This window comes from Alexandromys fortis, unplaced genomic scaffold (assembly GCF_014885135.2).
Source record: "Alexandromys fortis isolate MF-2015 unplaced genomic scaffold, M_Fortis_MF-2015_v1.1 scaffold_282, whole genome shotgun sequence".
In the NCBI taxonomy this organism is placed as follows: Eukaryota; Metazoa; Chordata; class Mammalia; order Rodentia; family Cricetidae; genus Alexandromys; species Alexandromys fortis.
The window spans coordinates 1,174,253-1,188,181 of NW_026068199.1; the positions used below are offsets into that span (position 1 = coordinate 1,174,253).

The window sequence follows — 13,929 nt, forward strand, 5'->3', positions numbered from 1 at the left end:
AAGATTTATTTATTTATTATGTATACAGTATTCTCAGTACTCTGCCTGCAGGCCAGAAGAGGGCACAGATCTCATTACAGATGGTTGTGAGCCACCATGTGGTTGCTGGGAATTGAACTCAGGACCTTTGGAAGAGCAGACGGTGCTCTTAACCACTGAGCCATCTCTCCAGCCCTGTTTTCTAATTTTTTGATAAATTGCCACATTGACATTCAAAGGGGCAGTACCAGTTTGCACTCCCACCAGCAATAAAGGAGTGTTCCCTTTACCCTACAAGCTCTCCAGCAGAAGTTGTCATCAGTGTTTTTGATCTTTTCCATTCTTGTAGGTGTAAGATAGAATCTCAGAATTGTTTTCATTTGCATTACTCTGGTGGTTAAGGATGTTGAGCATTTCCTTAAGTGTCTTTCGGCCATTTTAGATTTTTTTAGTTGAGAGTTTTTTGTTAATGTCTGTACTCAATTTTTTTTATTGGACAATTTGTTCTTTTGATGACCAATTTCTTGAGTTCTTTTTATATTATGGAGATCAGCCCTCTGTTCGATGTGTGTTTGATGAAAAAATTTTTTGCCGTTCCATACGCTGTCATCTTGTTTTGTTGATCATGTCCTTTGCTTTACAGATGTCCTATTTATTAATTGTTTCTCCCAATGTCTGTGCTACTGGGGTTATACATAGGAAATGATCTTCCGTGTCAATACATTCATGTATACTTCCCACTTTCTCTTCTATGAGTTTCAGTGAAGCTGGCTTTATGTTGTAGTCTTTGATCCATTTGAACTTGAGTTTTGTGTTTGGCCATAGATATGGATCTATTTTCATTCTTGTACACGTTGATAGCCACTTACGCTAGCACCCTTTGTTGAATATGCTTTCTTTTTTCCATTTCATTTTTTTTTGTTTCTTTGTCAAAAACATATGTTTGTAGGTATGTGGATTGATATCTGGGTCTTTAATTTAGTTCTATTGTCTTCCTGTCTGTTTTCCTGTCAATACCAGGTTGTTTTAAGTACTGTAGTTCTGTAGCAGAGTTTGAAGTCAGGGACTGTGATGCCTCCATAAGTTCCTTGATTGTACAGGATTCTTTTGACTATGCTGGGTATTTTGCTTTTTCATCTGAAGCTGAGCACTGTTCTTTTTACAGTCTTTGAAGAATTTTGCTGGAATTTTGATGGGCATTGTATTGAATCTGTAGATTGCTTTGGGCAAGATTGCCATTTTTACTATGTTAATTTTACCTACTAAGAGCATAGATCTTTTCATGTTCTAGTGTCTTCATCAGTTTCTTTCTCAAAGATTTAATGTTCTTGTCATGCAGGTCTTGAACTTGTTTGGTTAGAGTTACTCTGAGATATTTTATGTTATTTGTGGCTATTGTGAAGGGTGATGTTCCTATGATTTCTTTCTTAGCCCATTTATCATCTGCGTAAAGCAGGGTTACTGATTTTTTTGAGTTATTCTTGTATCCCGCTACATTTCTGAAAGTGTTTATGAGTAGTAGAAGTTGCTTGGTAGACTTTTTAGGGTCACTTACGTAAACTATCATGTTATCAGCAAATAGTAAGAGTTTGAATTCTGCTTTCCTGATTTGTATATATTTGGTCTCCTTTTGTTGTCTTATTGCTCTAGCTAGAACCTCTAGAATTATATTGCATAGATATGGAGAGAGTAGACAACCTCACCTTGTTCCTGATTTCAGTGGAATTGCTTTGTGTTTCTATCCATTTATTTTGATGTGGGTTGTTGGTTTGCAGTATATTCCCTTTATTATGTATATGTATGTTCCTTGTATCTCTGCTCTCTCCAAGACCTTTAACATGAAGGGATGTTATATTTTGTCAAAATTTTTTTTGACATCTATTGAGATGATCATGTGTCCCCCCCCATTTTGTTCATATGGTGGATTACATTGACAGATTTTCATATGTAGAACTATCCCTGCATCCTTGGAATGAAGCCTACTTGATTACGATCAAGATGGTTCTGATGTGTTCTTGCATTCGGTTTGCCTGTATTTTATTAAGTGTTTTTGTATAAATGTTCATAAGTGAGATAGGTCTATAATTCTCTTTCATAGTAATTTCTTTAGGTGGTTTGGGTATCAGGGTAATTATAGCCTCATAAAAATGTTAGACAATGTTCCTTCTGTTTCTAATGTGTAGAACAATTTAAGGAATATTGGTATAATACTTATTTGAAAATCTTGTAGTATCCTGTGCTGGAACCATATGGTCCTGGGCTTTTTATGTATCAGAAATTTTATTTAGTTATTTATTTACTTTTTTATTATTACTTAAAAATACCAATCCAAATTCCTACTCCCTCCCCTCCTCCCACTCCCCTTCCACTTTCTCCACAGACAATCCCATCCCACCCCCTCCAATCCTAAGAGAGGGCAATGCGCCCCATCCTGTGGAATGTCCAAGGCCCTAACTACAATATCTATGTTGTATGATTTTTGTATGTTGAACCATCCCTGCATCTCTGAGATGAAGCGTACTTGATTATGATGGATGATTTTTTGATGTGTTTTTTGATGTGATTTGTGTTTTTTGATGATTTTTTTGATGTGATTTTTTGATGTGATTTTTTTGATGTGATTTTTGATGTGATTTGGTTTGCCAGTATTTTTTGAGAACTTTTTCATCCATATTCATGAGTGAAATTGGTCTATAATTCTCTTTCTTTGTTGAGTCTTTGCGCGGTTTCGATATCACTGTAACTGTAACCTCATAAAAAGAGTTTGGCAATGGCCCTTCTGTTTCTATTATGTGTAGCACTTTGAAGAGTATAGGTATTAGCTCTTCTTTGAAGTTCTGGTAGAATTCTGCCGTAAAACCATCTGGCTTAGGGCTTTTTTTTGTTTGGGAGTTTTTTTTTTTTTTGATGACAGCTTCTAGTTACTTGTAGCTTAGTCTATTTAAATCGCTCACCTAGTCTTGATTTAATTTTGGTAGATTGTATCTATCTAAAAAACTGTCCATTTTTTTTTTACATTTCCAGTTTTTCTTAGTACAGGTTTTTGTAGTATGATCTAATGATTCTCTGAATTTCCTCAGTGTCTTTATTTATTTCTCCCTTTTCATTTCTGATTTTATTAATTTGGATGTCCTCTCTCTGCTTTTTGATTAGTTTGGATAAGGATTTGTTTATGTTGTTGATTACTAAAAGAACCCAATCTTTGTCTCATTGATTCTTTGTATTGCTTTCTTTGTTTCTATTTTCTTGATTTCAGTCCTCAATTAGATTATTTTCTTTCTTCTACTCCCCCTCGGTGAGTCTTCTTCTTCTTCTTCTTCTTCTTCTTCTTCTTCTTCTTCTTCTTCTTAAGTCACTGGTGTGAGTTGGCTCCTCTTTCTTTATGTGGGCACTTAGTGCTTTGAACTTTCCCCTTAGCACTGCTTTTATAGTGTCCTATAGGTTTGGGTACATTGTGCTTTCATTTTCATTGAATTCTAGGAAGTCTTTAATTTCTTTCTTCCTTTATTTCTTGACCAAGGGGTGGTTCAGTTTCCATGAGTTTGTAGGCTTTCTGCAGTTAGTGTTGTTGCTAAATTTTAACTTTAAACCATAGTGATCTGATTAGATACAGGGGGTTATTCCATTTTTTTTGGTATCTGTGGAGTTTTGCTTTGTTATTGAGTATGTAGTCTATCTTAGAGAAGGTTCCATGAGGTGCTGAGAAGAAGGTATATTCTTTTGTGTTTTGGTGGAATGTTCTATAGTTGTCTGTTAAGTCCATTTGAGTCATGACATCTGTTGGTTCTCTTATTTCTTTGTTAAGTTTCTTTCTGGTTGACCTGTCCATTGGCAAGAATGAAGTGTTGAAGTCTCTTACTATTAGTTTGTGTGGTTTGATGAGAGATTTAAGCTTTAGTAATATTTCTTTTATATATGTGGGTACTCTTGGATTAGGGGTATAGATGTTCAGGATTGAGACCTCATCTAGATTGATTGTTCCTGTTATGAGTACAAAGTGTCCTTTTCCATGTCTTCTGATTGAGCTTAGTTTGAAATCTCTTTTGTTAGATATTAGGATTGCTACACGTGCTTGTTTCTTAGGTCCATTTGATTAGAAAACCTTTTCCCAACCCTTTCCTCTGAGGTTATATCTGTCTTTGCCTAGTCCCCACTGTATATGCTGTGCGGATTCAATTGCTCCAAATATAAAGTTGATTTCCCTGAAATGAACTTTGTGATACTATGCCCAGTGTGTAGTAATGAATTCTGAATTTGTGACTCTTGAACCTGTAATGCACATCTCACTTCAGATCACCTAATAAAGTCCCTGACAACATTCTAAAGACATTAACATAAAAAGGCCAATGCAAATGTCAAGGAACCAAAATTTCCCAAAATGGCATCCTCTCATGGGCCTTAATTTTCACAAAGATGAGTGATGTCATAAAACTACCTGAACTTGCCTCATATATGTTTATCATATGGAATGCAAATATCAGATGCCGAGCCCCAGAGAATAGTTTTAAAGATTTTTCAATGTGTGAGAAAAGACCTTCAATAAAGAAGGAACCAGGATTATACAAGTATCTATCTTTTTCTATAGACATAAAAGTATATGGGGATACATGGATGCCCATTTGATTTGCTTATATGTATGGCAGCCCACTTTGTCCAGATATAAAGCTGGACATGTACTATTTTCCTCTTTTTGCTCCAAAACATTCCACTTCTGTTTGGTCAGTTTCATTCATTCCACGTGCTTTTGGAGACGAAAGCAGAATGAAGACAATAATGGAGTCTTGGTGGCAGTTCGTGTCTTCTCACTTGCAGCAGTGCATTGGCCCATGGATAAAGAGTAAACATCACCATTTTGAATATGTAGTAAGTTCCTTTTTATGTTGTATGAAAATATCATCATGGATATTTCATGAGGGCTAGAAAATGAAGATAAGAACAATGGTTTGAAATTTCTGCCCTGTTTTCCCAACTTGCACATCAATAAGCAGCCCAATTCTCTCTTTTAGAGAATTAATGTTATTTTTCTACTTTTAATTTGTACCGAGAGTGCTCTGTTTTAATCCCAGTTACCCTTCAATTTACAAGGCTGAAGCTGACTGAAGAAAGGGCTCTCTAGGGGGCTGGAGAGATGGGTCAGTTGTTAAGAGCATTGCCTGCTCTTCCAAAGGTTCTGAGTTCAATCCCCAGCTACCACATGGTGGCTCACAACCGTCTGTAATGAGGTCTGTGCCCTCTTCTGGCCTGCAGACATACACACAGACAGAATATTGTATACATAATAAATAAATATATTTTTTAATAAATAAATAAATAAGAAAGGGCTCTCTACATTGTTCTATCCTATATAGCCATCCACTTCATATATTCTATAGCACAGTTTCAGGAGATGACTTATCAAATGAAACCCCATTCTATTTTAAATAGTATCATCCTAAGACATCCCAAGTAAATGGCTATAAATTACAGTCAACTGATGGGCATTAATCAATGTGTAGCTCTGAATGCACATGCTAGGGCAACTAATATTTGTAACACACAGATGTGTGGAGAGTTTTCACATAGCTCTACTCTCTTGAATGCTCTGCATGTGGTCCCATAATTTCTTTTGAAACTGCATGGAGAACGGAAGTAGGAGACGTGTCCATTGTGACCATCATATGAGTTCCTATTTCTTCATACTTCACTTATGTACAAGTACAATCACTGCCCTTTAATTTCAAAGCTCATTTATTCAACTATTTTTAGTAAACTAGGAATTACAAACTGTAAGTGAAATGCTTGCATTCTTTTTATTTTTTTTTTATTTATTATACAATATTCTGTCTGTGTGCATGTCTGCAGGCCAGAAGAGGGCACCAGACCTCATTACAGATGGTTGTGAGCCACCATGTGGTTGCCGGGAATTGAACTCAGCTTGCATTCTTTCAAGTGAGACTGTCATTTCCCTTGTCACTTACCTGAGTGACAGCCTTGGTGTGTAATATTAGCAATACGTGCGAACAGGAATAGAGGAGTTACCTATTAGCTCATCTTTGCCATCATTTAAAAAACATGCAACTTTTCTCTTTGTATCTAAATTGTTTATTATCTGACACATAGTTTTCATTTACTTCTTATATTTGCTTTCAGTAATTTTGCTAATTATAACCACATATGTTACCAATATGGGCACTATCCACATTTTCATTTTATATGTTGTTTATATCTGTTATCAAACACAGCAATTTAGTCCACTGGGCCAATCTACCAGCTTAAGGGATTTATATTTCTTAATGTTTGTTGGGGAAGAAATTAGTGTTTGAACATCACAAGATCTAGTCTCAAATTCCTATTATGTGTTACTAAAATTTTCAATGATATTTTTTTCTGTGTGGTAATAAAATTATTCTAAAATTAATTTTATTTTAAAAACGTGTAGGTAAATATATAAAGAGATCACAGTGGTACAATGTCTAAGTGGAAAACAGATTGAATTTTTCTCTGAGTGAATCAATCAGAATGAGGAGGTATGTTTGATGTTTATTGGTCAGATGATACAAAATGACTAGGAAGAGACAGAAGTTATTGTTCTTCCTGAAAACATAAACAAAAATTGCTATTATTCACTTCCAACTTACTTGTTGCCCATTTTTATTACAAAATACTCTCATAAACATTTTCCTTACATTTTATATTTTATAGTTTTCTATTTTACAAAGATGTTGTACTAGCATCTACAAATTTATGTAGGATGCAGTTGTTGTGTTATTGTAACTGGAAAGGTAGTAAAATGGTGTTTTCTAGAGTAAAAATTATGTAGCCCAGAAATATCCAGTGTGAGTATATGGCATTGTGTGTAAACATAAAGTAGGTGAAAAGTACTTAGTGCATGGCCTTAATTTCTGTACTAAGGACCTGGAGCTGGAGTTTCACTGTACATTTGAGACCAGTCTAGTTTATAGTAAAATCTTGTTCAAAACCTTGGAATCAGCTGGGTGGTGGTGGCACATGCCTTTAATCCTAAGACTTGGCAGGGAGATCTCTGTGAGTTCAAGGCCAACATGCTCTACAAAAGCAAGTTCCAGGACAGGCTCCAAAGGCTACAGAGAAAACCATGTCTCAAAAAACAAAAACAAAATGTAAAAAAACAAAACAAAACAAAAACCCAAAACCTTGGAATCCATAAACATTAATACTGTCCATACACATGGTGACACATACAGTTTTACAAAATACATCTCTGGCATTTGAATTCATTTAAAAACAAACATTTAAAAGAAGATTTTACACCTGCATTATACAAACCAGAAAGAAAAAAAGAACAACACAAAGACTGATATGATGGTATATGTTAACTGTAATGCTCACTGATTATAAATAATTGAAAGCATAAGAGCCAATCGTTGCCCAGACCATTGTGCATGCATCAGGTATTAGTTCACTGCCTTAGCCAACTCAGTTAACTTCATAAGAAAATACCATAAACTCACTGGCTCATACATCACATGAATTTTTCACATTGCTCAATAATTTAAAAAATACATGAATATGTTTATTGTTTATTTAAAGCCCCTGATGCTGTCTTTATCTTTAGAGTAAGCACTCAAAACCCCAAATGACAACATACTCTTTGGAAGATGCTGACAGCTCATCCTATTTATGGGAGATATATTCTGATGAACTTTTAAAGCTTTTGCAAGCTTCCAGCTACTTATGTTATTCCAATTTCACAGCATGGGCTATTTCTATGAGTATTGGCAGTAGTTGGGAATACTGTCCAGCCCAGAATAGTCCATCTATTGACTACACAGGATAATCTGTAGATCTCTGTCCACACTAACCACCATATCCTTTTACAGAACATCAACTGGAAACAACCAGTTTTCACTGGCCTTAGCTTTTTCCATGGATGAAGTCAACAAGAACCCTGATCTTTTACCAAATACATCATTAGTTTTTGATTTCCCAGAAGATGGTTGTAAGACTGTGCCACAAGTATACAGCTTGTTGCATTTTTCTGAAGAAACCCATGATACTCATCCCAATTATAACTGTGATGAAGAGAGTATGTGTATTCTGGCACTTTCAGGACCAAACTGGGCAATATCTGAGATTTTTGGGACATTCCTAAATCTCTTTACGTTTCAAACGGTGAGATTTTGTATTGTAGGTTTGCAAGAAATTCTTACTCTGTTGTTACAATTCTTTGATGCTAGGAATTGTGATTCAAGGTTACTATTCAGAGAGCTGAGGTGGGATCATTTTCTTCTTTGAAATTGAGATGAGGGAAGAAGTAACAGGAAAGAGTTTTAAGGAACTCCTTGATGAAAATGTGTTTACAAGTTCTTATGATTGAATGCTACCTAATGCTGCTCCCTGTGTCCTAGGTTTTTCAGCTTACCTACGGACCTTTTGATCCCATTTTGAGCAATCGTGAACAGTTTCCTTCTGTTTATCAGATGGCCCCCCAGGACATTTATCTAGCCAAGGCTATGGTCTCTTTGATGCTTCACTTAAACTGGAACTGGATTGGACTGGCCATCTCAGACAATGATCAGGGTATTCAATTTCTCTCATATTTGAGAAGAGAGATGGAAAAAAATACAGTCTGCTTTGCTTTTGTGAATATTATCCCAGTCATGATGCCTTCATACTTGTCAAGGGCCGGAGTGTATTATAACCAAATCATGACATCATCCACAAAAGTAGTTGTCATTTATGGTGACACAGACAGTGCTCTAGCCGTGAGCTTTAGAATGTGGGATTCTCGAGGTATACAGAGAATATGGGTCACCACCTCACAGTGGGATGTCACTACATGGAAGAGCGACTTTACACTTAATTCGTTCCATGGAACACTAGTTTTTGCACACCACCATGCTGAGATTTCTAATTTTAAAACATTTGTCCAGACATTGAACCCTCTCAAATACTCAGATGAATACCTGGCAAAGCTGGAGTGGATGAACTTGAAGTGTGAACTCTCAGATTCTAAATGTAAGACCCTAAATAATTGCATATCCAATGCTTCATTGCAATGGCTAAAGGTACAGACTTTTGACATGACCTTTAGTGATGATAGTTATGACATATATAATGCTGTGTATTATGTGGCTCATGCACTCCATGAGATGATTCTTCAAGAAGTCCATAATCAACCAGTGGATAATGGGAAAGGGCATTATGCTCACTGCTTAAAGGTATGTTTTTTCTTTTTGATGAAGTTTGCTGTCATCAATGTCATAATCCATGAATTGCTCCAATGTTCTGGATTAAGAAATATTACATAAATTAGGTATTTCTGGAATTTTTTCCTGGTAAGGATATAAATATAGAATTAGTAGCCCTCTTGTTCACAGATGATAAAATACCTGGGAAGGATATCAGAGAAACAACACCCTTCACAATAGCCACAAACAGCATAAAATATCTCAGAGTAACTCTAACCAAACAGGTGGAAGACCTGTATGAAAAGAACCTTAAACCTTTGAAGAAAGAAATTGAAGAAGGAAACAGAAAGTGGAAATATCTCCCATGCTCTTGGGTAGGCAGAATTAACAGTAAAAATGGCAATCTTACCAACAGCAATCTACAGATTCAATGCAATGCCCATCAAAATCCCAGCAAAATTCTTCACAGAGCTCGAAAGAATGTTATTCAACTTCATAAGGAAAAGCAAAAATCCCAGGATAGCCAAAACAATTCTGTACAATAAAAGAACTTCTGGAGGCATCACAATCCCTGACTTCAAACTCTATTACAGTGCTACAGTATTGAAAATAACCTGGTATTGGCATAAGAACAAACAGGAGGACCAATGGAACCAAATAAAAAGACCAGGATATTTATTCACACACCTTAGAACACCTGATTTTTGACAAAGAAGTAAAAAATATAAAGTAAAAAAGAAAGCATATTTGACAAATGGTGCTGGCATAATTGGATGTCAACATGTAGAAGAATTAAAATAGATCCATATCTATCACCATGAACAAAACTCAAGTCCAAATGGATCAAAGACCTCAACATAAAGCCTTATAGAACACTGAACCTTATAGAAGAGAAAGTGGGAAATAGACTTGAACACATTCACACAGGAAACCACTTCCTAAATAGAACCCCAGCAGCAGAGACACTAAGAGAAACAATTAACAAATGGGGCCTCCTGAAACTAAAAAGCTTCTGTAAATCAAAGGACATGATCAAAAAGACAAAACGACAGCCTACAGAATGGGAAAAGATCTTCACTAACCCCACATCAGACAGAGTTCTGATCTTCAAAATATATAAAGAGCTCAAGAAATTGATCATCAAAAGTACAAATAATCCAATAAAAAATGGAGTACAGACCTAAACAGAGAACTCCCAACAGAGGACTCTAAAATGGCTGAAGGACACTTAAGGAAATGGCCAACATCCTTAGTCATCAGAGAAATGCAAATCAAAACAACTCTGTGTCGAATAAGTCCTTTTTTGTTGTCCAGTTGTTTATTGTATAACTTTTTTAAATTATTTCTTAAAAAATATCAATCCAAATTCCCACTCCCTCCCACCCTCCCACTCCCCTCCCACTCCTTCTACAGACCCACCCATCCCACCACCCTCCAATCTTAAGAGAGGGCAATGCACCGCGCCCTGTGGAAAGTCTAAGTCCCTCCCTACAATTTCTAGATTGAGCAAGGTATACATCCAAAGAGAATAAGATCCCAAGAAGCCAGTACATGTAGTAGAGACAAATCCCAGTGTCACTATCAATGCGCCCTCAGTCTGCCCCAACTCTCAACCCCCTTCAGAGGGACTAGTTTGTTCCCATGCTAATTCACTCCCAGTCCAGTTGGAGTTGGTGAGCTCCCATTAGCTCATGAAAACTGTCTCATTGTGTGAACCCCTCATGATCTTCATCTCATTGATCATATTCTCACTCCTTCCACTCTCAAATGGACCCTGGGAGCTCAGTCCAGTCCTCCAATGTTGGTCTCTGCCTTTGTTACTATCTGTTATTGTTTGACAAAGGTTCTATGGTGATATTTAATATAATCATCAGTCTTATTATAGGGCAACACCAGTTCACACACCCTCTATAGGCTCAATGTCCTTTTTTTTATAGCTAGTATCCACTTATGAGTGAGTACATACAATAATCATCTTTTTGGGTCTGGGTTACCTCACTCAGGATGGTGTTTTGTAATTCCATCCATTTGCATGCAAAATTCAAGATGTCATTTTTTTTTTGTGCTGAGTAGTACTCTAATGTGTAGATGTACCACACTTTCTTATCCATTCTTCAGTTGAGGGATATCTAGGTTCTTTACAGATTCTGGCTATTACAAATAATGCTGCTATGAACATAATTGAACAAATGCTTTTGTAGTATTATTGAGCATCTTTTGGGCATATTCTCAAGAGTGGTATTGCTGTATCCTGAAGTAGGTTGACTCCCAATTTTCTGAGAAACCACCCAAGTGTTTTCCAAAGTAGTTGCACAAATTTGCATTCCCACCAGCAATGGATGAGTGCTACCCTTGCTCCACATCCTCTCTAGCGTAAGCCCCTCTCTAGCATAAGCTATCATTGGTGTTTTTGATCTTAGCTATTTTGACTTGTGTCAGATGTTATCCCAGAGTTGTTTGGATTTGCATTTCCTTGTTATCTAATGAAGTTGAACATGTCCTTAAGTATCTTTTGGCCATTTGAAATTCTTCTGTTTAGAATTATCTGTTTAGTTCAGTAAACCACTTTTTAATTGGGTTATTTAGAATTTTAATGTGTAATTTCTTGAGTTCTTTATATATTTTGGAGATCAGTCCTTAGTCTGATGTGGGGTTGGTGAAGATTTTTTTCCTATTTAGTAGGCTGCCTTTTTGTTTTATTGACTGTGTCTTTTGCTTTACAGAAGCTTTTCATTTTCAGGAAGTCCAATTTATTTATTGTTGCTCTTATTGTCTGTGCTACTGGGGTTATATTTAGGAGGTGGTCTCCTGTGCCCCTGCATTGAAGGTTACTTCCCACTATTTCCTCTATCAGGTTCAGTGTTGTTGGGTTCATATTGAGGTCTTTAATCCTTAATCCATTTGGACTTGAGTTTTGTGCATGGTAAGATATGGATCTATTTTCATTCTTTTACAAGTTGACATCCATTTATGCCAGAACCATGCTTTCTTTTTTCCACTGTATAGTTTTAGCTTCTTTGTAAAGAATCAGGTGTTCATAGGTGTGTGGATTAATATCTAGGTTTTCAATTCAATTCCATTGGTCAATGTTTCTCTTTTTATTCCAAAAACAAGCTGTTTTCATTACTCTAGCTCTGTAATAGAGCTTGATTCAGTGACAGTAATGGCTCTGGCCATTCCTTTATTGTACAGGATTGTTTTGTCTATCCTGTTTTTTTTTTCCATACGAAGTTGATCATTGTTCTTTAAGGTCTGAGAATTGTGTTGGGATTTTGAAGGGGATTGCATTTAATCTATAGATTGCTCTTGGCATCATTACCATTTTTACTATGTTGATCCTTCCTATCCAAGAGCATGGGATAGCTCTCCATTTTCTGGTATCTTCTTCAATTTCTTTCCTCAAAGACTTAAAGTTCTACTTAAATATGACTTTCACTTTTTTGGTTAGTGTTACCCCATGATATTTTATGTAATTTGTGGCTATTGTGAAAGGTGATGTTTCTCTGATTTCCCTCTCAGTTTCTTTATCTCTTGTGTATAGAAGGACAATTGATTTTTTTGAGTTCATCTTGTATCCTGCCACTTCACTGAATGTACTTATCAGCTGTGGAGTTCTTTGGTAGAGTTTTTGTGGTTACTTATGTACACTATCATAACATCTGCAAATAAGGAAAGTTGGACTTCTTTCTTTCCAATTTGAATCCCCTTGATCTCCTTATGTTGTCTTATTGCTATTGATAAAACTTCAAGAACTATGCTGAAGAGATATGGAGAGAGTGGACAGCCTTGTCTTGTTCTTGATTTTCATGGAATCTCTTTGAGTTTTCTCTATTTAATTTGATGTTACCCATTGTCTTGTTGTATATTGCATTTATTAAATTTAGATATGATCCTTGTATCTCCAATTTCTCCAATACCTTTATCATGAAGGGGTGTTGAATTTTGGCAAATGCATTTTCAGGATCTAATGAAATGATCATATGGTTTTTTCTTTCAGTTTATTTATAGGATGGATTACATTGATAGATTTTCATATGTTGAACCAGCCCTGTGTCTCTGGCATGAAGCCTACTTGGTCATGATGAATAATTTTTTATGTGTTCTTGGATTCTGTTTGCCAGTATTTTATTGAGAATTTTTTTCATCCATGTTCATGAGTGAGATTGGTCTGTAATATTCCTTCTTGTTTGAGTATTTGTGCAGTTTTGGTATTAGGGTAACTATAGCCTCATAAAAAGAGTTGGCAATGACCCTTCTGTTTCTATTATGTGGAACACTTTGAGGAGTATAGGAATTACCTCTTCTTGAAGGTTCTGGTAGAGTTCTATACTAAACCCATCTTGCTCTGGGCTCTTTTTGTTTACAAGTTTTTTTTTTCATGACAGCTTCTATCTCCTTGTGGCTTATAGGTCTATTTAAGTTGCCTTAATATTACCTGGTCTTGATTTAATTTTGTTAGATGGTATCTATCTAAAAAATTGTCCTTTTTTATTACATTTTCCAATTATGTGGAGTACAGGTTTTTTAGTAGGATCTAATGATTTTCTAAATTTCCCCAATGTTCATTGTTATGTCCCCTTTTCATTTCTGATTTTGTTAATTTGGATATTCTCACTGCCTTCTGATTAGTTTGGATAAGGGTTTGCCAATCTTGTTGATTTTCTCAAAGAGCCAGATTTTTGTTTCATTGATTCTTTTGATTGTTTCTGTGTTTCTATTTTGTTGATTTCAGGCCTCAATTTGTTTGATTTTTTTCTGGCATCTACTCCTCCTGGGTGACTCTGCTTTTTTTTTTTTTTTT

The 13,929-nt window shown here is 35.9% G+C and overlaps 1 protein-coding gene across 4 annotated transcripts in view; it reads left to right on the plus strand.

Moving 5' to 3' along the window:
• The window catches only part of LOC126493044 (vomeronasal type-2 receptor 116-like), a 51,990-nt gene that overhangs the window by 10,151 nt on the left and 27,910 nt on the right, over positions 1 to 13,929 (plus strand). Inside the window, exons 3-4 of one of the 4 annotated variants that reach the window (XM_050129790.1) lie at positions 7,818 to 8,124; positions 8,355 to 9,158. In XM_050129790.1, the coding sequence (XP_049985747.1) occupies positions 7,818 to 8,124; positions 8,355 to 9,158 (1,111 nt within the window). Of the gene's footprint in view, positions 1 to 7,817; positions 8,125 to 8,343; positions 9,159 to 13,929 lie in introns of those variants that run through there. The other 3 variants (XM_050129791.1, XM_050129793.1, XM_050129792.1) reach the window with 3 other exon arrangements.